The 22,533-nt window shown below is 43.5% G+C and overlaps 3 protein-coding genes across 9 annotated transcripts in view; 2 read left to right on the top strand and 1 right to left on the bottom strand.

Annotated features, from left to right (window-relative positions):
* The window catches only part of caska (calcium/calmodulin-dependent serine protein kinase a), a 135,731-nt gene that overhangs the window by 63,687 nt on the left and 49,511 nt on the right, over window positions 1–22,533 (top strand). For all 7 annotated transcript variants that reach the window (XM_080785456.1, XM_080785454.1, XM_080785452.1 and 4 more), the window contains exons 3-5: window positions 2,404–2,509; window positions 5,177–5,254; window positions 5,493–5,565. In XM_080785456.1, coding sequence (XP_080641582.1) covers window positions 2,404–2,509; window positions 5,177–5,254; window positions 5,493–5,565 — 257 coding nt within the window. The remainder of the gene's footprint in view (window positions 1–2,403; window positions 2,510–5,176; window positions 5,255–5,492; window positions 5,566–22,533) is intronic.
* LOC308331326 (NADH dehydrogenase [ubiquinone] iron-sulfur protein 8, mitochondrial-like) lies at window positions 13,256–13,888 on the top strand (the record flags this gene model as incomplete). The annotated part of the gene is made up of 1 exon (XM_080786721.1): window positions 13,256–13,888. The coding sequence occupies one exon, from the start codon at window positions 13,256–13,258 to the stop codon at window positions 13,886–13,888; it is 633 nt and encodes a 210-aa protein (XP_080642847.1).
* Window positions 15,051–17,995, bottom strand: LOC308330334 (putative G-protein coupled receptor 82; the record flags this gene model as incomplete). Its single annotated transcript, XM_080785183.1, has 4 exons — window positions 17,917–17,995; window positions 16,375–17,221; window positions 15,726–15,875; window positions 15,051–15,290 (listed from the first exon to the last, which is right to left on the bottom strand). The coding sequence occupies exons 2-4, from the start codon at window positions 17,215–17,217 to the stop codon at window positions 15,051–15,053; spliced, it is 1,233 nt and encodes a 410-aa protein (XP_080641309.1). The 5' UTR covers window positions 17,218–17,221; window positions 17,917–17,995.

Genomic DNA, 22,533 nt, shown 5'->3' with positions numbered 1-22,533 from the left:
TCCAGATCACTGCAGCCTCCTACAGTACATTGGACATGTAGAGAAATGTCCATGCATTGCACACTTATTAGCTCTACGTTGGCTTTGTATCCAATATGGAGACTCCAGGGTTTATACTCAATATCTGCACCCTCCATCCATCCTGTTTAAAAATGACAGAACAATTCACCATTTGCATTCCTGAGAGTCGGGTGTTGGAAATAATATTGATTGGTTCAAGCTATTCCGTTGCATGTCCCCAGGAAGATCACTCTTGTCACAACTCTCAGGCTCCCTCATGTGACATCTAGCTATTTTCTGTCTTCCTGTGATATTTTATTTTTATTGTTATTGTAAGTCTGTCATCTTTTAAAAGGACACTGTTTTGTATTCTTCGTAGCAGTAGCTGTTCTTCTCCAGTGACCAGTGACACCCCCACACACACACACATGTAGCTATCTCCCCTCTCCCCTTGTTAACCCTTGCCTTTCAGAGCTAATTTACTCATTGGGCGCGAACCCCTTTTTGGTGTTTTAAGCATTATGTTATGCTTTAGCTATTGAAAAATACTGAGTGCCGCGCTACGAGCTTGTAGATCTGCATTTTTGTGAAAATGTGGCGCAATTCTTTGAATATATATATTCTGTCAGAGCGAACGTTTTGAACTCAAATCTTTGTTTCTGGGAGGTCTCTGGAACTACATATTTAATGTCATTTTGTGGAATCGTCCTCGGGTTTAAATGGGTTAAAGGACCACTTCACCACTTTTCAACCTATCTTCATATAATAGGTCCTCACTAATAATCATGAAAAAATGGCACGATTTCTTTCTACTCAGTCTGTGTCTCATAGGACGGCTGTGGGCAGTTTAGAAACCGTCTTCCAGTGACATCATCATTAGGCAGATATATTTTTTCGATTATCGTGAGAACGATGGCTTCCATTTTCGCATTGCAACTTTTCAGGACTAGAAAGCCTGCAGTTTCTTTTAGCTTGTATTCCCCATCGATGATGTCACTGGACGACGGTTTCTGAACTGCCCACAGCCCTCCTATGAGACACAGACCGAGTAGAAAGAAATTGCACCATTGTTTTCATGATTATTAGTGAGGACCTATTATATGAAGATAGGTTGAAAAGTGGTGAAGTGGGATAAGCTCATTGCCATGGGTATAGCACTGAACACTGACACTGTAAGTAATGAGCTAAACAAGCATCATTATTTTGGAATTATTTTGGAATTATTTTGCAGACAGACCTGTTGCCGTTTCACATAACGTCTTGTCTGTGTCATTGCAATGTGAGCAGCCCGCGATGGCGTGACCCTAATTAGAGCACTGTGCAGTTCTGCATTTTGCATTAGGGGCCTGTGAGCGGTATAAGCGCTAGGCAACATGAAAGCCACATCTCGGGCTTTCTGACGTGCAAAGGCGTTTTTTTAATCGTCGAGCTGCGAGTGCTGCGAGATTCAGCTTCACCTCCAACGGGGGTTAATCCATTTAGGCCTGACGAAAAATGTATTTTTTCTGAAAAACCTCATGTTTCTATATCAGTGGATCTGAATATTTCATGTCAAGGACCCCCAAAACCATATGAAATTGGCCGCTGATCCCCACCTGAAAATGTGTTGTTTCAGGGACCCACCTCCCAGAAGCAAAGATTTGAGTGAAAAACGTTCGCTCTGAGAGAGTATATATTCAAAGCTTGTTCATGATTTTTCTAAAATAGCAGACCTACAAGCTCGTATGCGCTATGAGCTTGTAGATCTGCTGTTTTTCAATAGCTAAATTATAACAAAAGGGGTTCCCGGCCCAAAATGGGTTAAAGACGAAGGCGTCAAATTGTGTCAATGTGAAGGATTCCCTTTGGTTCTGCTCCCTTGTTATAGGGATGCTGTGGAAGAAAACCTTTCTATTATTTAGAGAGATTGTATATTGTAGGTTTTTTATGAATTAAATTACAGAGGTGAGGTGACGTCTGCAAGGTAAATGTATTATGAAAAAAACCCACTAAAGGCACTAAGCACTAAAGTGTTCCTATTATGCAAGTAAATTAAATTAAATAGAATAGCATTCGATTGTGGGTTAATAAATAGGCCTACGGTACAGTACACATTAAATAGGTTATTTCGATCGCGTGCATGCGTGAACCTCTCCACCTCTCCGAAGGAGCCTCTCCACATAAAAAAGTTTTACACAAAAATAAATTATTTATTTTTGCCTCTCTTGGGAAGTTGTGGGGTACAACCTCCTTTTTTTGTGTGTAAAACAGGAATTCAGTTTGGCTGCTCCACTTTCTTAGTCCACTTCCTTCCGGGTGCTTCTGTGTTTATTTCTATTTAACAACAACATGACATGTGTAATTACTGTTAGCGGAATCTGTCTTGACCTGTGTGTGTGTGTGTGTGTGTGTGTGTGTTCTCAGACCTGAAGAGGGAGGCCAGCATCTGCCACATGCTGAAGCACCCCCACATCGTGGAGCTGCTGGAGACCTACAGCTCAGACGGCATGCTCTACATGGTCTTCGAATAGTGAGTCTCCCCTTTTTCCCCGCACACTTCCACAGTTTTCCCACCATGATGCTAAATCTGTGATTCTCAAACATTTCCATGTCAAGGACCCACACATTCATGTTCATGGCCGTGGAGTGGACCCCCATCTGAAAGACTTTGTGCCTGGGGGGAACAATTTGCCGTTCACATTTTTCAAAATAATTCCACTTTTTTCTAAAATATTCCACATTTTTCAACACTTTTTCTTTTGATTCTGTATAAGCTATAAAATAAAGTGGGTCAATAGATTTTTGAGTGGTGCAACCACTCCTACAATCAGCAATGTCCATGTACCTACCTGTGTGTACACCTGTGTACCTGTGTACATGAGCCTGAGTATGTTACCGATTTATACCAGTAGGGGGCGGCAGAAACAGAGGGAGGGGTAGTGCTGTGTAATGAGAGAGAGAGAGAGAGAGAGAGAGAGAGAGAGAGAGAGAGACAGAGAGAGGGGGGGGGGGGAATTGCACCACTCAGTTCACACGTGTGTGATTTTATGCTAATATTAACAAATCTAATTTAGCTGGGGGTCCCATAATATGGTAGCCTGGCTAATAAGCCAGACACGAATCAGCCGTATATATATATATATATATATATATATATATACACACGACAGTGTGATATTAGTTTGGCTTATTAGCCAGGCTAGTCCCATGATGGAACCCCATCAAGGACCCCCAACTGGGGGTCCTCAGATCAGACATTGAAAGCCAGCGTGCGAAGAAAACGGGTGTCAAAATGTCAGAGGGAGGAAGCCATGGTTGATAGGGGGTGGTACAGTATGTACAGTAACCACAGCAGGTGAACGTGAACAAGGCTGGTGGGGGGTGGCGTGATGTGATGGGAAGGGAGGAGGTTGGTTGGCAGAAGAGGCTGAAAGGACGGAGTATAAATTGAGACTGGCGATGGAGGCGGAGAGAGACCCCCATGGTGGTGGTTCTCATATCCAGTGCTGGTGGCGGTATATGATGAGAAAGCTTGTTAACCGAGAGAACTGAATGGAAGGAAAGAGAGCGACGATGAGTAGACAGAGAAAAGAGGAGAAAAGGAAGGACAAGAGGGAATCCGTTGAGTGTCAAAACAGTCTGTTATAAGAAGGGCTGAGATTAGATTTAAGATTTTTTTTCACACCCGCCAGCTCATCTCAAAGCAACACACACACATACACAGAACCTCTCCATATCTCGTCCTCTCTTCCCTCCTTCCAGAACTAATTCCTTTATCATTTAATTCCATTATCACCGATCGTCGTGCAAGTCCTGGAGTCTTTTGCATATAGTTGGTAGGCCTTGGTGCAGCAGCCAGGGATACTTTACCCCAAAAATGTGACAAGCTCATTTTTTTTGAGCCCTCGCTTCGGGCCGGCATGCACAAGCCCACATAGATCACATGTACAGTAGCCTACTGCATGCACATTGCACACGCAAGTGGCACAATGGGTCAATTGTAGGCTCGCAACAGTTAATCAAACTAATCAATTTAATCAATAGTAAAAAATATATCATTTTAATATGACAGCGCTAGCCCCTCCTATATTCAGCTTTAGTGTAGATCTTTGTCTTACACAAACATTACATTCCCATTGACAATGAATGGAGAATTTACGTCATACATGTAGACGAGCAAACGGATGATGTACAATGATAAGAGCGCCCCTCACTTCACACGGGTGTGATTGTTTTTTTTAAATACAGCCGAGAAAAGAGCGTCGCATTTTCAACGCTTTGCAAGATTGTATTATTATGCTATTTTTTGCATTAACTGAGGATTTGACAGTGCAGGAGAGCATAGAATATGGCCGTGTAACAGTGGCCACGTCCGACTTAACAATCCTTTTTAATTGGTGTAGAGGCACACAGCGATGGTGCTGACTGGCCACTTTATAGATAATGGTGAGAATGAAGGGAAGAGCGATACGAGAGTCCGTGTCCCTGCTTGGTGAATGACTGGCTTAGACACACACACACACACAATGTGTGTTTTCGTAGCATGCTCAGTGTAGTTGTGTAAGTAAGCTAAGTAGGCTAAATTGAGTGGATGCTGTGTGGCTTAATGCCCATCCCTGACGGCATCGATTGTGACGAGGCACCGTTGGCCTGCGCATCGAGCCACCACGCCGTCACCTCCAGCAACAATCTGGTTCTTAACTGTTCTGAGAAGCTGTTGAGAGCCACATCGTTATTATTGTCAATTAATGTGCAGGGGGCTTTCTCAATGCAAAGCGCTATATAAACCTCTTAGTTACAGTAATATATCCTTATCCGGCTCCTGGGGACTCGATTAATATCGTGGAGCTGCATTACTACTGTTCACAAATAGTTTAGTCTCCGTGAAATACTTATATACTATATATCGTTTCCTTATGTTAAGGTTCTGTTCAGAGTTTCTGACTGAAACGCACACACGCACACACACACACACGCACTATTACTGGCCTTCCTCTCTCGCTCTCTCTCGCCATGCCTCCCTATTCACCTCTACAAGCAGCCAGAGACAAACTGTGTTTTAATAAGAGTGACCTTTCCTTTCCTCCTGGACGCCTGCACCGACCTTTATGTCACACTGACCTCCTTCTCTTCTCTTTCCACCCTCCCTTTCCTTGCCTTCTCTCTCTCTCTCTCTCTCTCTCTCTCTCTCTCTCAGCATGGACGGAGCAGACCTGTGCTTTGAGATTGTAAAGAGAGCAGATGCCGGCTTTGTCTACAGTGAAGCAGTTGCCAGGTAATTTATTTGTGCATAATTTATTCTCTCATAATAACCGCTCCAAATCACTCCTCGATAAAGTTGGTACACACATAGCGCAATGCAGAACGTCACGTTCTCAACCGTTATTGCTGTATATCATATTGACATTGACATGCGGATGAACACGTTCAAATGGCTTTGAACGGTGTCATTTGTGCCGTTCTCTTGTGTGTGTGACATTGCCGTGACAGCGCTTTTTCTGCTCTCTCCTCAGTCACTACATGAGACAGATCCTCGAGGCGCTACGGTATTGCCATGACAACAATGTCATTCATCGAGATGTCAAGGTATTTCCCCCGACTAGACTGGTTGTTTGGGTTACTCATTGTTGCCTGCGGCATATCAGGAAGTGATGTATTTTGGAGAAAACGCGACAACTTGGTTAGCACGGCACCTCACGAAGGGCATTGTTGAAAAATGTTGGGTAGAATTGCCTTATTTGTTTTTGTTCTCTCTCTCTCTCTCTCTCTCTCTGCTCAGCGCACACGCACCGTGACCTTAGACTTGACATTTTCCACATAAAAACACAGACAGAGCACAAAAGGCTGACTCTCCTCTATACTCTTGTTTTGATTAGTCAGTTCTTCTCAAGGCTCTCTTGATTTCCTGCACATGAAACCCACATGATTAATAGCCATTTTTACTTTTGTGTTTGCATCTGTCTCGTGTTGGGGAGATCGGGAGACGTAAAGAAAACGGAGAGGCAAAAAGAGAGGGGAGGTGTTTTTACGCAAATTCACTTATAATAATAATAATAATAATAGCTCAAATTTATATCTAGTGCTTTTCTAAATAGCCAAAGCACTTTACATACTGTAGGAACACTAGGAACAGACTTTATTAAGAAAAAAACTAAGCAAAACATAACAGTACAGGGTTAAAAAGATAAAAGGATAAACGAGGGAAGGGGGGAAGGGAGGGGGGACATCCTAACCAGACCTCTGGTTAGGATGGTTAGGAAGACCTCTTTGGTAAAATGGCCTAAGCCTGTATGATCTCTGCGTTCGGAGCCAAATCGAGGGATGGTCTCCAGGGTGACCTTGGCCTCTGTTGGATGCTGCAGAAGGATGCAGATTTTGTCACATGCACAGTGATAACAAACACATGCTGTACTAACAACTGGTTGTGTGGTACATAATATACTGTAGGTAGACGTGTGGTCAGATATTAAGTGGTTTGTGATTGACAGCAGACCTGCAGGTAGAAAAAGAATGAACTATGATATTCATATTTCACTTGCATCTGTGTGTGTGTGTGTGTGTGTGTGTGTGTGTGTGTGTGTGTGTGTGTGTGTGTGTGTGTGTGTGTGTGTGACTGTGTGTCTGTGTGTGTGTGTGTGTGTGTGTGTGTGCGTGCGCGTGACAGAATCATCCTTCTGTTAAGTTACATCTCTTTTGAGTCTCTTCAGCAAAATAAAACCTAACAGTAAACTATGGGAATGCCATACTGAGAATGTGGTATACCCAGCTGCAGTGTGTGTGTGTGTTCTGTGGGTAACCCTGAACCTGAACCGTTAGTATTGCGAGGAAGAAACACATTGTCAGCCCCCCAAGCCCATGAACCAGCATAATGAGTAAAAGCATCCCGAAGTTTCATCAGAACTCTATTAAGTCTTTCCTTTCCTTCCAACGAACACCTCTCATCTCCTCTGTCTGCGTCTCTCTCTGGCTCTCGACATTCAACAAATAAGCAGAGTGAAACACAATTCCCCTGGCAGCTCTCCTCCGTGACTGTGGATTTAATGGTTTTTTATATCACATCATCCAGGGAGCCTTGCCTATAGTAGTGGCTCCTTTTGTATACGTGGTTTATTGCCTATCCCGGAGACTCGCCATGCATATTATACACGGCTGCAGTGGATTACTATCTCTCTCTCTAACCCATTTAGGCCTGACGTCGTGATAATGAAAAAAAGTACTCTGAAAGAATATATATTCAAAGATTTGTGCTGCATTTTCACGATTAAAAAATTATAAATATATAGCAGACCTACAAGCTCGTAACGCGCCACTCGGTGGCGCGCTACGAGCTTGTAGATCTGCTATTTTTCAATAGCTAAAAAGTATAACATAATGCTTTAGTTAAAACACCAATAGGGGTTCCCTTCCCCCGACCAGAATGGGCTAAGCAAGCATGCAGGCTGGCATACTGTATTAGTCACTCTGGACCTATATAGAGCGCTATCTCTCCGTCTGTCCTCTCTGTCTCCTCCACCCTCCTGCTTTCTATTCTCCATGCCCTGCCCCTCACGACTCCATTGTCTCTCTGTTGAGTAATGAGGTTGCCAGTCAGTCAGTCAGTTCAGGGGCATGGGAGGACAGAGGCCGCTGTCTGTGTGCGGAGGAGGAGGAGGAGGAAAGAGGGAGTGGTCGTTTGACTTGCACTGGCTGTATCTCTTCCATTCACAATCTTTTACAGCCGTTCCCTTCTCATATTTCTGCCATATACTGCCAGACGGTAGCCAAGTGCTGCTGCTGCGGCTGCTGCTGCCGTCGCTGCACTGTGGGTTTTAATTTATTAATTTATTACACCTGTGCTGTGTTAGGTTTTCATTCTGTGTCCACATGCTCTCTCCAGGTGTTTGTGTAAATCCTGTTGACCACTGTATAGCTGTCCTTGCCAACTAGGTAGAATTACAGAATGAATAATGTTCAACACACTTATCACAACTGAACACAAGCGATGATACTGAATTCAGCAGTGCACAAGTTACTCTTACTCGCTGAGATACCGGTAGTTTATTTATTTAAATTTTTATTTAAATTGTATTTACTGTCCCCAGATACACTGCTTTGATAACGTTACATAAAACCTGCAATGTTCAAGGCCTGGTTTTCTGACCGATTTCATCGGCAGGCTTCTGTCACAACTGTACATACTGTACTTCAATGTATCATGCTGTGTTTTCCAACCCATCTGGATTTTTACCTAATATTTTGGCCAGTGGACAAACTGTGTGCTATCTCTCTCCGTGAATTCATTACCATCTGGTTGCGTTTGTTGTAGCTCAATATATTTATATTTGTGTAATGGCACTGACAACACGATTACTTTCGGACCATATGCAACAGCAACAAGGGACAGCATGTACAGTATGTATGGAGGTGGATTATGACTGCAGCCAACATTTTTTCAAAAACAGTACATGGTACAGTACGTTGCTGACAGATTGTGGACATGAAACAATATCACAAGTGCACCAGATGTCAAATGCAAAGTGCAATGTGCAAGTGCAAATGTAGCATTTCATTTGTAGATATTTCTCTAGAAGTCAAGATAAAACTCATCAATATGATGAAGACTACAAGTTGAGTTGAATGACGCCCGAGTCAAACGTAGTTGAGATGTGTCGTGTGTGAGCCTGTATACTTTCGGTGTGTGACACCCCATGCACAATTAAGTACAACTAACGCAGAGTGAGAAGGTCAGTCACGCGAGTAGACCACGCTGCCTCTTCGCTTGGAAAGGAGCCACGCTTAGACGGTTTCGGGGCATTTAGTAAGGACGCCTACCGAGCGTCTCCCTATAGGGAGGTCCTCGATGCACGTTATCATGGAAGGAGACTGGACATGTTGCCCCCGCGACCCGACTACTTATAAGCGGTTGAAAGTGGATGTATACGGATGACGTAGGCTTATAACTTTGTGGGTTTTTTAACCTTGGCGCAGGGTGGCTTTCACTTCCATTATCGCCATTTGAACCATTGACTGCAGCACGTGTCCTGTCTCTGCTTTATCAGATCCACCGCCTCGGATTTATGCTCACCACGCGGGATAGCATTGGAAACATGTAGTCACACACACACACACACACACACACACAGCGTGTTGAACTTAACTGTGCACAAACACACGCATACACACATGGTAAGAAGAGAGAGTGTCCTTGTTGAATATGGATAGGTTTGAGTCAGCCACATTCTTCTGCCGGGTGAAAGTCTCAAAGTCGTCGAATTCACTTGAATCCTGACGTTCATAAATCACCAAGACGCTGTTGTTTGTCTCGCAGTATTTATCGTTTATCTCCAATTGCCTCATCACAGACCTCCACTGAAGACGGCTGCAATCGTGTGTGTGTGTGTGTGTGTGTGTGTGTGTGTGTGTGTGTGACTGTGTGTGTTTGCGTGTGTGTGTGTGTTGGAGTTTGCATAGAGATGAGCACAGCAATGCGGAGGCAATCCAAAGTGATAGCATCTGATTATCCCACTCTCCAAGTTTTGAATGCAGAGCTGGTATACCAGCTCCAACAAGCCCCAGATGGTTTTAAAAAAGAAGATTGTGTTTTCACAGTATAGCCGCTGGAATGCATGTGTGATGCGGGCTCCCAGAAATGTCTTGTGTTTTAGCAGACGCTATATCTTTGATACGCAAAAAATAGGGGCTTACGCTAAAGGTGATAACGGATGTCGGGGAAACTGCAATGCAGGGATCTGGATAATGCATACTGTGTATACTCGCAGTAGGTTAAATAATTAATTAACATGATGATTATTATGCCTTTACTGTAAACAAAAACCCCACATTGCTCCTTTTTTAACGGGCGTATACTGCTGTGATGGTGCGAGTTGTCAGAGTTGCTGATGGAAGGAGAGCCAGGACTATTTGACTGGTAGTTCAGGTTAGCTGAAACTCTGCTTTACTGGTACCACAGACTTTTAATGACGCCACATGCATGCGCGTGCGTGCATGTGCGCATCGCAGAACAGTAACACACAGAACACACAGAACAGCTGATATAGCCTACACCTACGCCTATTGTTAAATAGTGTATGAGAGAGTTTTAGACACAAACGCAAAAAGTAGACTTAAATTAGTCAGACAAACGTCTTTACGGCACACTAGCAAAAACTAAAAAGTTTTCTTCGGACGAATTAATCTGTTGTGGAGGAGGCATTCTTCTTGTGTGTGCAGATCAAGACCACACAGCAGCAGTAGCCTATATACTGGAGCCATAGCCTATGTAAGTGTGCATGCTTACCGTGCGCTCAGGTATAAACAGTTAAAGCTGTCCTGTTGATATGCAAAGTAGTAGCCAGGCCCATTTTATTCGGCACAGTACTTGACACGGTGTGTCAAAAAAATTACTGTCATGCGTTCTACGAGCATGACACCACTGCTCTTAATGCCATTTCTGCTAAATGCTTCATATCCGAATTTGACAGTTGACCCCTGCTTAGTCTATATTAAAGTGTGCGCATGTGTTGTTATGATAGGTTAATGAAGCTGTCATTTGCTTTGTAGAAGATGCTATAGTCTGACATTCGTCTAACGGGTAATTATTATAACTTTTGCTTCAACTGACCGGGGCACACACTTAAATAGAGGCACGCACGCGCTGACTTATGGTACCTTATGGCGCATATCAGATTCAGATGCTGTAATTGTGAAAAGAAGTAAACAATGGCAGACAAGAATGTTCCAATTAGTACAGAGAAAATGTGTGCTTGTGTTGGATATGAGTCCTCTTCTCTTAACCCATTTAAGGCCTGAGGCCGATTCTACAAATGTTTGTAGAACAGATTCTTTCCCCGGTTTTGATGGGTTATAGAACCTGATCCTGTCTTCCATTATGGAGGTGTGAGTTGGAGGAGATGCTGAGTTAGTTGTTTTGGAACCAGACGCTTGCAGGAAGGATCTGATCTTCCCATGGGTTCATTCTGTGTCTACTGTATGCTCTATTCATCTGTCTAGACGGATCTGGGTGTCTGTTGATCACTCGGATAAATCAGCCAAAAGCCTTTAAAGCCGTCAATCAGTCCGTCTTTCAGTCAATCTTATACTATCAACAGTATGTCTGTCTGCCTGGCTCGCTGCATCTGTGTCGGTCTCTCTCCTCTGCACTGTTAAGTCTCGCTTCCGGAGCAAAATGTCACATTCTCCATACGAATGTCTTGAATTAAGGGATTCATGGAAGGGTCTTATTATTTCCTCATTGGGCACTTGAATGTCAGCTATTTTTACAAGGTTAAAATTGCAGCAGTCCACTCAGCAGCCCCCGTTCCTGTTTCACACAGGGGGCTATTAGCAGCATCGCTTGGTGCTTGTTTGTGTGATAATGGGTGGCTTATACATGGTCAAAGCTTAATGGTTCCCCCTAATGGCAAGCAGTGGGCCTTGTGGTGTCAACATTCTGACATTGAGCCTCCACAGCACACTGCATGCTGATCGTCTCATCAGCGTGACAAACACCCATGGACTTATCTGACGTCCATGTTTGAGATTTCGGACAAAAAACTAACTAGCTGTTCATTGGAGCTGTTATGGGCACCGCTCAAAAAAAACATACATTTCAAATGCTTTCTGTTCGATGTAGTTTGTTCGAAAACAAAAACAAACTCTTACATGTATGGTTCTGTAAATTCATTGTGAAAACATTACAGCAGTGCATTGATATAAAATCTACTTTTACTTTGGCTTGCACTTAAGTATTTTTACACGAGCAACATTTTGACTGAGCTACTTTTACTAGTAATTAGTAAATTAGTAAATTGAATACTTTGTCCACCACACAGCCTCAGCAGACGAACACACGTACACACATATGTGACCAAATTTGACTGAGAGACTGTTTTTTTTTCATATGAAAGCAGAAAACAGCGAATTGAGAAAACAGGCTTGAAAGGTTCACTTCTGTGGTCTCTAACATTACACCTAGCTACTTGTTTAAGTATTTATTTCATATGTACATGTCGATTTCAGCTCTGACACTTATTTCAGACATGCTCTAGTATGTGAAGAGTCTGCCTGTGCTATTAACTCATTAAAAAAAAAGTTTTTCTCCTCTGGTGAAAAGCTGGAATTTGCGCGATGGCAGTCTCTCAGTCAAATCTGGTCACATATATTGACATATGCACACACACACACACACACACACACACACACACGCACATAACACACTTTCATGCGGGCCATCGGCATCCGTAACCGTAATGAGGCTGAACAATTGGGGAATCATGTGAATTACTGCAGTAATCACTTGGTGAGGAGTGCTATACTCTGAGAAAAATCCTTTGATTAAGATAGTGCAGATTACATTGATTGGGGTAAACAAGTGTGACATAAGGAAATTCTTCGCTTGGCTAATTTGGCTAATAACCTCTTTCGTGTGTGTGTGTGTGTGTGCGTGCGCACGTGCACGCACATGCTCATAGTTATTTAACGGTGTCTCCGGTTGCTGGGCACGGCAATAACTTTGGGGCGGGCCCCGTCTAGAGTTTAAATGGACAGGTATCAGTCAAAAGGGAGACAACGATGGGGAAGAGTCAACATTATGGAATGTCAGAACAGGTCAGCTCCATGTATGGAGATCTAAGGGTTTGAGGTCAGATGTAGAGTTGCTGGCCATTATTGATGACATCAGGGATAAAATAAGTCTTCCCATCATGCACCTGTAACCCAACATGCATTGCACTGTGTCACATGATCGGCTGATGGCGTTGCCTTTCCGGAGCGGTCCGTTGTGGTTGGCTGCAGAAGCTAAATGGGGCAAAGACAATAAATATGGCAGAAATGGTAGCGAGCGATGGTAGGGAAAACAGCAGTGGAAAGTGCGGGCAGCACGCCACTTCCGCCACTCTCCCCTTGTATAGACGGTGAGGTTAGACTCAAATTTAAACGTTATGTTGCCTTCAGATTGCCTGCAGGCTGCAGCCAGTTCAAGCGTCCTTTAATTTCAGATGGAAATTGATTCAATAAAACATTTTGCAGTCTTTCTTATACCTGTATATAAAGAATTGGCGTTGGATGTCACAAACTGTAGGTGGATGCATAGGTGGACCTTTTAAGGTCACAAACGTAACATGCCCATATATGTAGATTTCCAAGCGGTGAAGACGCCTGTAAATCTCCATGTCACAAATGTAAACGTATCCATGTATGGAGACTTCACCGGCATATAAACACTTATATAAGCCCTTGGTGTCCTCGTGCATGGCCAGGTCCATCCCGCCTGTTCTGAGGAATCCACATAGCCGAGTGCATGTTAAAGACATTGCGCTTACTACACTCCGTGTCGAGGCCAGCCACCTCCACGGCCAGCCAGAGCACAGTGAGGGCGTTCTCCGTATCGTCGAACCGGGAAGGATTCAAGTACGTAAACGCCCGGGACGTTCCCACGGACCTCAGGTCCGTCACGGACCGCGCCGCCCAGACGCTGCTGTGGACGGAGCTGTTCAGGGGACTGGCCATGACCATGAGCTACCTGTTCAGGGAACCCGCCACGATCAACTACCCGTTCGAGAAGGGACCGCTGTCGCCGCGCTTCCGGGGGGAGCACGCCCTGCGCCGGTACCCGTCCGGCGAGGAGCGCTGCATCGCCTGCAAGCTGTGCGAGGCCGTCTGCCCCGCGCAGGCCATCACCATCGAGGCGGAGGCGCGCGCCGACGGCAGCCGGAGGACGACGCGCTACGACATCGACATGAGCAAGTGCATCTACTGCGGCTTCTGCCAGGAGGCCTGCCCCGTGGACGCCATCGTGGAGGGCCCCAACTTTGAGTTCTCCACGGAGACCCACGAGGAGCTGCTCTACAACAAGGAGAAGCTGCTCAACAACGGAGACAAGTGGGAGGCGGAGATCGCCGCCAACATACAGGCAGATTACCCCTACCGATAGACAATGCTTGCAGCATTTTGTTTTTGCACGAAAAACAATCTTTAGGTTAAAATCGGACCATAGCCACTTTCCCAAATGTGATGACCATCACGAGACATCTAAAAATCACCCCTGTGTGAAGTGAGGGGCACTCTTATCATTATACATCATCATGCATCATCTCATGAACAACTGAATTTATGTGATCGGTTAGCCGATTTGTTCGTCTACATGACGTAGTTTTTCCCTTCATCGTCAATGGCATTTAATGTTTGTTGCCACCGATTTTTCGTCATAATTGAGGCACAATTGACCTAATTTCTCCTGTCATTGTCAATGGCAAATATGAGACGTGTGGGGACAAAAGCTGTATATAGCCTCAATAATACATGGTTTCTGTTGTGTGTCTGACGTGATGTTGAAAATACCGTACGTTGCATCAACCATACTCCAGAGGTTTGAGCGACGGTCAACCCGGAACTCCATATATGGTCGTATTTGACGTGGAGCTCCTTATATGGATCCTTATGTGATCGTTGGAGTCTGTCATGACGCGGTTAGTCGGTTACGTCACGCTGTCACAGTCGGCATGACACGCACCATATTTACATGTAGGTAGGTATAGCTGCAATGGTTTACTCTTTGTATGTTTATGTGTTTATGAGTCATAGTGAACTCAATAGTTATGTCTGAGTCATAGTGATAGGAGATGTGGCCCCTTAAGGTAGTATATAAAAAGGACATTTGAATACAGTAATTCTTTTTAAATAACAGTAAATTTACAGTGCAAAAGAATACTTTTTAAATCTCAATAAAAGGCAGCAGCAAACAGATTTTTTTTTTTTTTAAACTGAAAGTTGCTTCTTTGTTTAGTTCTGATTCTAGACCTGTCCCAGATGAGAGGATTGGATGGTTCATGATATCACACAAGATCATAAATGTATTGAGAAGTGCACGTTAATGAATAACATTCAATAGCTTACATGTACAGAATCAATTGAACATGATACCTAATGATGATGTCACTGGAAGATGGTTTCTAAACTGCCCACAGCCCTCCTATGAGACACAGACTGAGTAGAAAAATATCGTGCCATTTTATCATGATATGAAGATAGGTTGAAAAGTGGTGAAGTGGTCCTTTAAAAGATTTGCACACGTTTTCACAAAAATAGCAGATCTACTAGCTCGTAGACTCGGAGACTGGGCTGGACTGGAAGGATTTCTGTCCCTGCCCCAGTGCCCCAATCTTCTCATTGGCTTTGTCCGACGTTGAGCCAGACACATGGCTGCCAGAGGGTTGTGGCCTGCAGCATCTGAAGAGGCTCATGGCGTGCTTGTGGAAGGTCTTGTCCAGCAGGAAGTACATCACGGGGTCAACTGAACCCCTCACAGCGGTCAGAAGGAGCAGACAGTTTTTCAACTTGAGGGAAGATGAAGACGGATACATATTTATTTTTAGACTATGTAATTTTAACCCATTTTAGGCCTGACCTCGAAATTAAAAAAAAAAAAATCTTCTAAATCCTCCAGTTTTCTGAAATAAATATTTTCACGATTTTTCAAAAATAGCAGACCTACAAGCTCGTAGCGCGCCACTCGGTGGCGTGCTATGAGCTTGTAGGTCTGCTATTTTTCAATAGCTAAATTATAACAATGTTTAAAACACCAAAAGGGGTTCCTGCCCAAAATCGGTTAATAATGATTACAGGAGTATCAATCACACCATAGCAAACTGTTTGCATTAAAAAAAATCTCTCTACATATACTGTACCACATATTGCATCCTGTTTCTCTAGCCATGGACGCTGTTGTACTATAGAATAGATCATTAAATAAGCATGCACATTTTGCTCACCTCAACGAGGCCGGATAGTGGATGACAGTGGTGGTGATTTGTGGTGTGACTGGAGGGTGCTGGAACCGTCAGTTGTTGTTGTTGTTGGACCAAAGAGACAAAGATGGGCTTGAATATGTGGTGCGGTAGAAGACATACGACCAGAACCACCTGGAAAGAGTTGTAGTAAGACAAGGAAATTCTGATTATTTTAAAGTCAAATATCGCGTACATTCAAATTTATAGTGACTATAAAAGTGTCCCCCCCCCCCCGTCCCCCCCATTGAAGTCGCAATTTATTTATTTAACTCTTATTTATAAAATATCTTGGATACATGAACACAATCATTTCATCAGGTAAATGCAGTACATAGTCTTTTTTTATATATTTTTTATCCCACGATTTTGTAACCCATTTTTCACCCCTGTGTCAATCATCTAATGTGATCCTGGGCTCTACACACCCTCCGCCAACCTAGTCCCCATATATGGGGGACATGGGGAGAGCAACGGACTTGAACTCATGCTTCCTTCATGCCTGAGTGTCCAAGTTGCTCCTTTACACCTGACAGGGGGGGAGTTTCCCTGGTTGGACGTAGCGCGTGGAAGGAACATGTTATTCCAACCAGTTCCTTTCCCCTCCCAGTACATAGTCTTAACACCAATTCACCTGGATGACCACGATGTTCCGGAACACCCGTGCCAGCAGCCTCTGCGAGCCGGTGATCTTTGTGCTGCGGCGTGAGCGCCTGATGTGCCTCAACACCGTCACGTAGCACATCTGCACCAGCAGGAAGCATGCGAAGAACACACACACAGCGACCAGGCAGGACGCCCTAGACAGACCGCCCCCTATCTCCACCCCTGGGCTGTAACACACCTCCTGCCTCGCTCCTCCGCCCCCCTCTGCCCTCCTGACTTCCTTTTTGGAGTAATACACTGTCACGGGAACGACGCCGCCCACCGCCAGCACCCAGACGGCGGCGCACACGGCCCGCGCCACGGACGCCTTCTTCAGGCCGGCGAAGACGGCGGGCGGCAGCAGCGTGGCGCAGGCGCTGGGCCTGGTGGCGTGCGTGTGCTGGATGAGGGTGGCGAAGCGGTTGAGGGCCAGCCAGGTGAGGAGGGCGACGCCGACGTAGATGTTGACGTGGAGCACCGGGGTGGCGACGTCCAGCACGAGCCGGCAGGCCAGCCCGTCCAGCGGCCACGACAGACCGCCATGGTAGTAGGCCGCCTGGAAGGGCGCGGTGAGGACCAGCAGCAGGTTGGAGAAGCTCAGGTGGCCCAGGTAGACGTGAGTGGGCGTCCGGGAGGAGATGCAACGCAGGAACACCCACAGGGACAGGGCGTTGCCCGGGAGGCCGGTGAGGAAGAGGAGAGCGTACATGGAGGTGAGGAAGGTGAGGCTGGCGTGCGTGGGACAGAGGGAGAACGTGGGGTCCGGGTCGGACGCAGGGGTTGAGGAGAGGCAGCTGTTAACCGACAGGGACGAGTTGGGTGAATTCTCCATTGAGCTACAGATGGACAATGGGGGGAGAGAGAGATATACAGCATTAGGTCTTTTCCCACGACACTTGGCTATGGGTGAAAACCAACCTCTGTTAGCCCTGAGCTTACAGTAGCGTCTACACCTTTGAAAGTGGTATAATATCCACAACCTTCCTGAACCCCCATCCGGAGCACAGTTATCACCTAAATCACTGGGGTTAAGTTCGCTAGTGAAATCATGGTTGGAACAAAAGCAAAAGCAAAAGTCTTTGTCCAAAGATCCTGCTCGAGTTGTCTACAATATAAACCATGTTGTCCCTGGGCTTAGATTTTCAAGTACGAATGCTTAACCTAGGACTTGGGCAGGTTAATAAATACCAGTGTGAAATGTACAGTATTTATGAAAAGCCATATTGAGAAATACAACTACACATGTAAATTGTCATCTGGGATGAGCTGAGCAGTGTAAATAAATAGTTATTTGATAGTCATTGAACAACATTTTCCAGCATATTTTTAACACAGGTGACACAATAGGTGATACATAATTGACTATATACCTCACGCAATACATCATGTCAACATATAATCAATAAGTAATTATCTGAATGATTGTCATACAAGCCATAAACTTTTACCTTTGACAACTCTAAAATTGACAAATTGGCACTGCACTCTGATCAATGCCTTGCGTCATACATACCAATCTTTATATACATACCAATCACAAGAGTCCTGATTACATTCGGAATCGCAGGGCTTTCGACGTCAACTCTCCGCTAACAAAATGCACACAGAAGATGAGAAACGTACTGGCAGTGGAAGGCAGATTGAGTAAGCTTCTTGTAAGTTGTACGTGCTTTTCTAATATAGGGGAAGAGGAAGTTGCATTGTGCTGTCGCTGAGAACCCTATACTGTAGCTGCAGCAGGTGTGTTTCATATATCTCATTTATGCTATGTATGACCATTCACCCTGTTGTTGTTTGCCAAGTGCTCATGGCACTTACTCTAACCTTTTGTAAGCCGCACTGGATGAAATGCTTAAACTGCATTACAATTCATTTGTAATGCATGTACAGTATGTGAAGAATTATTGTGGATGTGACGGTATGACGAAAGCATGGGAAATGCGAGTGTGGTTTGGCTATTAGTGACCGTCTGTCTTTCAGTGGTAGTATATTGTTTCACTTGTATTGTGTTATAGATAGTACAGTATGAGGGCTGAATTTAGAGAAATGTAATACATCTTTTTTTTCCTGATACATAATTCATTATGCCCCCAACATGTAAATGGATGAGAATAAACTGCCGTCTACTACTGGATTATCTGCCGTGAGCACCAAAATTTCTTCTAATCCAATTCTGATCCTATAGTCTGGGCACTGATTCTTAATCTGGTCTTTGTTTGTCTACTCCTGAAAATAAGATGAACAACAACAAACAATCCACTTTTTTTTAAATTCTGGAACAAAGTAGCGATATGACATTCACTATGTTGCAACTAGAAATGTGTTTTCAATCCAGCCAGAATCCTGTGTGGAACAATATGTTTTTGCAAGTTGCACTGGCAAAGTGCAGACAGTAGGAATCGAGGTTTCTTCATTTTGTCTCCCGAAGGAGAAATTTGTCTTGGACCCCAAGGATTTTTTTCTTAACCTGTCCAATGGTGGCCTGCTCATGATCTTCCCTGCCATTTTGGCTAATCTAAGGATCTCAGATTTGTACTTTACAGTTAGGTTTCTAAACCAACTGGTGATACCATACCTTAGAATTGACTCTATACTAGCTATATAGACAGCATTATGTTTCTACTTACACCAAAAAGTCTGATAAAATGAAGGCGCTGGTGTACTTTTTGCACACATACTTGTCACATGGGAGTGCCAGCTTATATCCAAATCCATGTGCACTGCACTCCTAGATATTTAATAGGAGGTGACCTGTTTGATGTCATATGACCATGCATGGCGATCGTGGTGTGGTCACCTATAGACCTACATGGGATCCACTACAATCTCCTCCGTTTTCCGTGCATTAACTTGTAAGTGAGGTTCATCGCACCAGGTTACTGGTGTTACCTTCACTTGTGAGTAAACTAAGGATAACAGTGTCGTCCGAGAACTTGACTACACACTGACTGGACTGTGAGCTGACACAGTCATTTGTGTATAGGGTAAACAAAAGGGAGGAACTAACTGTCTTCTGGGGGGCCTCTTTGCGGCTTACTGCCCTGTCAGAGAGCGCCAAATTAAATATCACCTGTTGTCGCCTTGTTGGATAGAAAGGAGAAATACCATCTAGAAAGGAGACATGACTTATTTACATACATGCTTTTCGTTTTTTATATTCACTGTATTTATTATTTGTACCGTATGTAACAGTATTGCTTACTGGAGAATGAATACATTCTTTTGGGGGTCAGTATTTATTTATTCTCTGGGTCCTTGACATGAAAAGGGTTGAGAACCACTGACACAGAAACGGAGGTTCATCAGAAAACTGTCATGATTTAGAAAGACATTTTTAGAATCGTTCCCAGGTCAAAATGGGTTAAACAGAGATGCTATTCTCAATAGTCATAAGGATATATACTACAGATAAGGGCGACACACAAATAGTTGCACGAGTACAGATTCGCTGACGGACTGAAAGTGAGCATGGAGGAGTTCGCTCAGCTGTTATAGATTGACAGCCGTAGTTGAGTTAGGATTAATACATTGATGTGAAAAGTGGCCGACTAGCATTGAATGAGCTGGCAGACGACGCACAATAATACATATATTTGGCTGTCTATAAATTGACACAGTAATTTGTATATAGGGTAAACAAAAGGGAGGAACTAACTGTCCCCTGGGGGCCCCTTTACGGCTTACTACCCTGTCAGAAAGCGCCTAATTAAATATCACCTGTTGTGGCCTGTTGGATAGAAAGGAGAAATACCATCTAGAAAGGAGACGTGACTTATTTACATACATGCTTTTCGTTTTTTTATATTAATTGTATTTATTATTTGTACTGTATGTAACAGTATTGCTTACTGGAGAATGAATACATTCTTTTGGGGGTCAGTATTTATTTATTTAGATAAGAAAGACAGGGCAGAAATGGCAGAGAGGAGGAGAAGGGACAAGCAACACGGGTCTCAGATCAGGACTCGGGCTGGAATTGTACCAAGTAAAAGTTGCAATAATGTGGTCAAGATTCAAGAGTAGTATTTTTTGTTACAAGTATATGTGTGCAAAATGTGGGTGTCAAAAAAGCAACACTAACAAAGTAGTTACAAATCTTTTAATGCATTGAAGCAGCAATAAAGTAACTTATCACAGTTGCCAGAAGATATTAAGTAATCCCCTGCTAGTGTAAACCCTAACCATTGCACCATTAGACATAATCCAGTGGAGGGCACTCTTCAATGGTAATTTCTTCTATGTTGTCTATTGTCCATTTATCATCTGCTGCTGCTGTTTTAACTGGTTGGGCAGTAAAGAAGCGTGTTGGTTTTGTAGACGAGGGCTCACATTTCCCTGTGTGCCATTGTCATCACATTGTAATTCATATTTTAACTGATGTCACACAAAACCAGAAATAAGCAAGTTATACAATGTGAGTTGTGTTGTCTTACATGGATAGTTCATCTCCAAAATGACTTTTTTCCCCTATTGATTACTCACCCCATGGAGACTTGAATTCATGGATATGTTTGTTTTTGTCCCTATGGAGACCCAAAAGAGCCTATTTGTGTCCTCTGCTATAGTTTTTTGTATGAACTCTCCCTTTAAAATGCATCTTGTTTCTTTGACACAGGTCTCAAAAGCGGTGACATTTTGATGTGGCATTTTAACCGGTTTAAACCGGAGCCTATTTCCGGCATGTCATTATATGCGGAAAATGTTCAAAATGGCAGTTATACAAGCTCACAACATTGTTGCATTGTGACCGGTTGTGACCCGCTGTGAGCTTGTACTGTAGAGTGGCTTTTTTCAAACATTATTGAATAGGGGCTGAAGTGGTAAAAACTCATGGAAAATATTATTAATATCCAGTCAGGGTGAAGTGTAGTCAATTTATTAGGAAGATTCGAGCAGAGTAACAGCATACAGATGAGATCATAAGAAACCGGCAGAACTCAGACAGTTCTTATAGTCCACTCTTAACAGAGATGCTATTCTCTTTTTTTTTTATAATATTTGTTTTATTCGGAAAGTGCAGTATAATTGTACATATAGCATTTCTACAAACGATATAAGAGCAGTTCCCAAGATTTTCTTCTTTTCTTTTTTTTCCCCACCCCTCTTCCCTCCCTCATCCCCCCTCCATGTGGCAACATCTCCAATGTCTCTGTATAATATAGTCCTTTTTCCTATATAAGACATCGAGTCCACACTCAAACAGAGACAGGCACGGCAGTAATACTTCAGGTGGTACATTTCAGGAGGACAAAGAAAAAAGAAAGAGTGGGCGGAAAAGACATAAGAAACAAAAAACAACAACAACTAAAGTATATACATTTATGCTGAGGGGGACAAAAACAATATAGCTTTGGTCTTCGACCACGAGAGGAGAGATGCTATTCTCAATAGTCATATAAGGATATATACTACAGTCCGCTCAGCTGTTAGATTGACAGCTGTAGTTGAGTTAGAATTAGTACATTGACGTGAAAAGTGGCCGACTAGCATTGAATGAGCTGGCAGACGACACACAATAATACATATATTTGGCTATCTATAAATTCAGCCACCACCACCACCACAGACCCATGCTTAATAAAACGTGTGGCTTGTTCTCCATAGGTTTCTCTGATAAAAAAGTCTGATGACTACCCACTGTCTTGATAGTCTGTAAAGTCGCTATTCCCTTTCATTTGATTTCATCATAATGTATCAGCATGTCCTATGGCTGTGAGCTCACTTTGTTCATCTGCTAGTTTTATTTCAACAGCGCTTGAGCACACAAATGAATGGTTTAGAAATAAAGAGAACGCCAGCAGAAAATGTTTGCACAATAATTACGTGCAGTTTTGTAAGAACTCCTGTCTGTGTGTGTGTGTATGTCTGTGAACAAAATAACAAATGGGGGGATTTTCATGAAACGTGGTAGTAATTATGACTAGGCTGCCTTAAAGAGGTCGTTAAACTATTAGGTCTCAAAGGTCAAGATCACTATCAAGGTCAGGATCAAAATGACATAAAATCAAGGTCAAAACAACATATTCTGTCATATTTTAGGAACAAAGATGCAGAACAAGAGATGTTGGCGCATGCAGAGTTTTCATCCATTTTTTTTTTTAAATTCCCTCTGATGCTGGTTTCATGATTCTTTGCTTGTTGCCACACA

The sequence above is a fragment of the Protomyctophum bolini genome (genome assembly GCF_963924005.1).
Source record: "Protomyctophum bolini genome assembly, chromosome: 16".
In the NCBI taxonomy this organism is placed as follows: Eukaryota; Metazoa; Chordata; class Actinopteri; order Myctophiformes; family Myctophidae; genus Protomyctophum; species Protomyctophum bolini.
The sequence above is the reverse complement of the archived record's forward strand: the minus strand, read 5'-3'. Positions and strand labels throughout refer to the sequence as shown.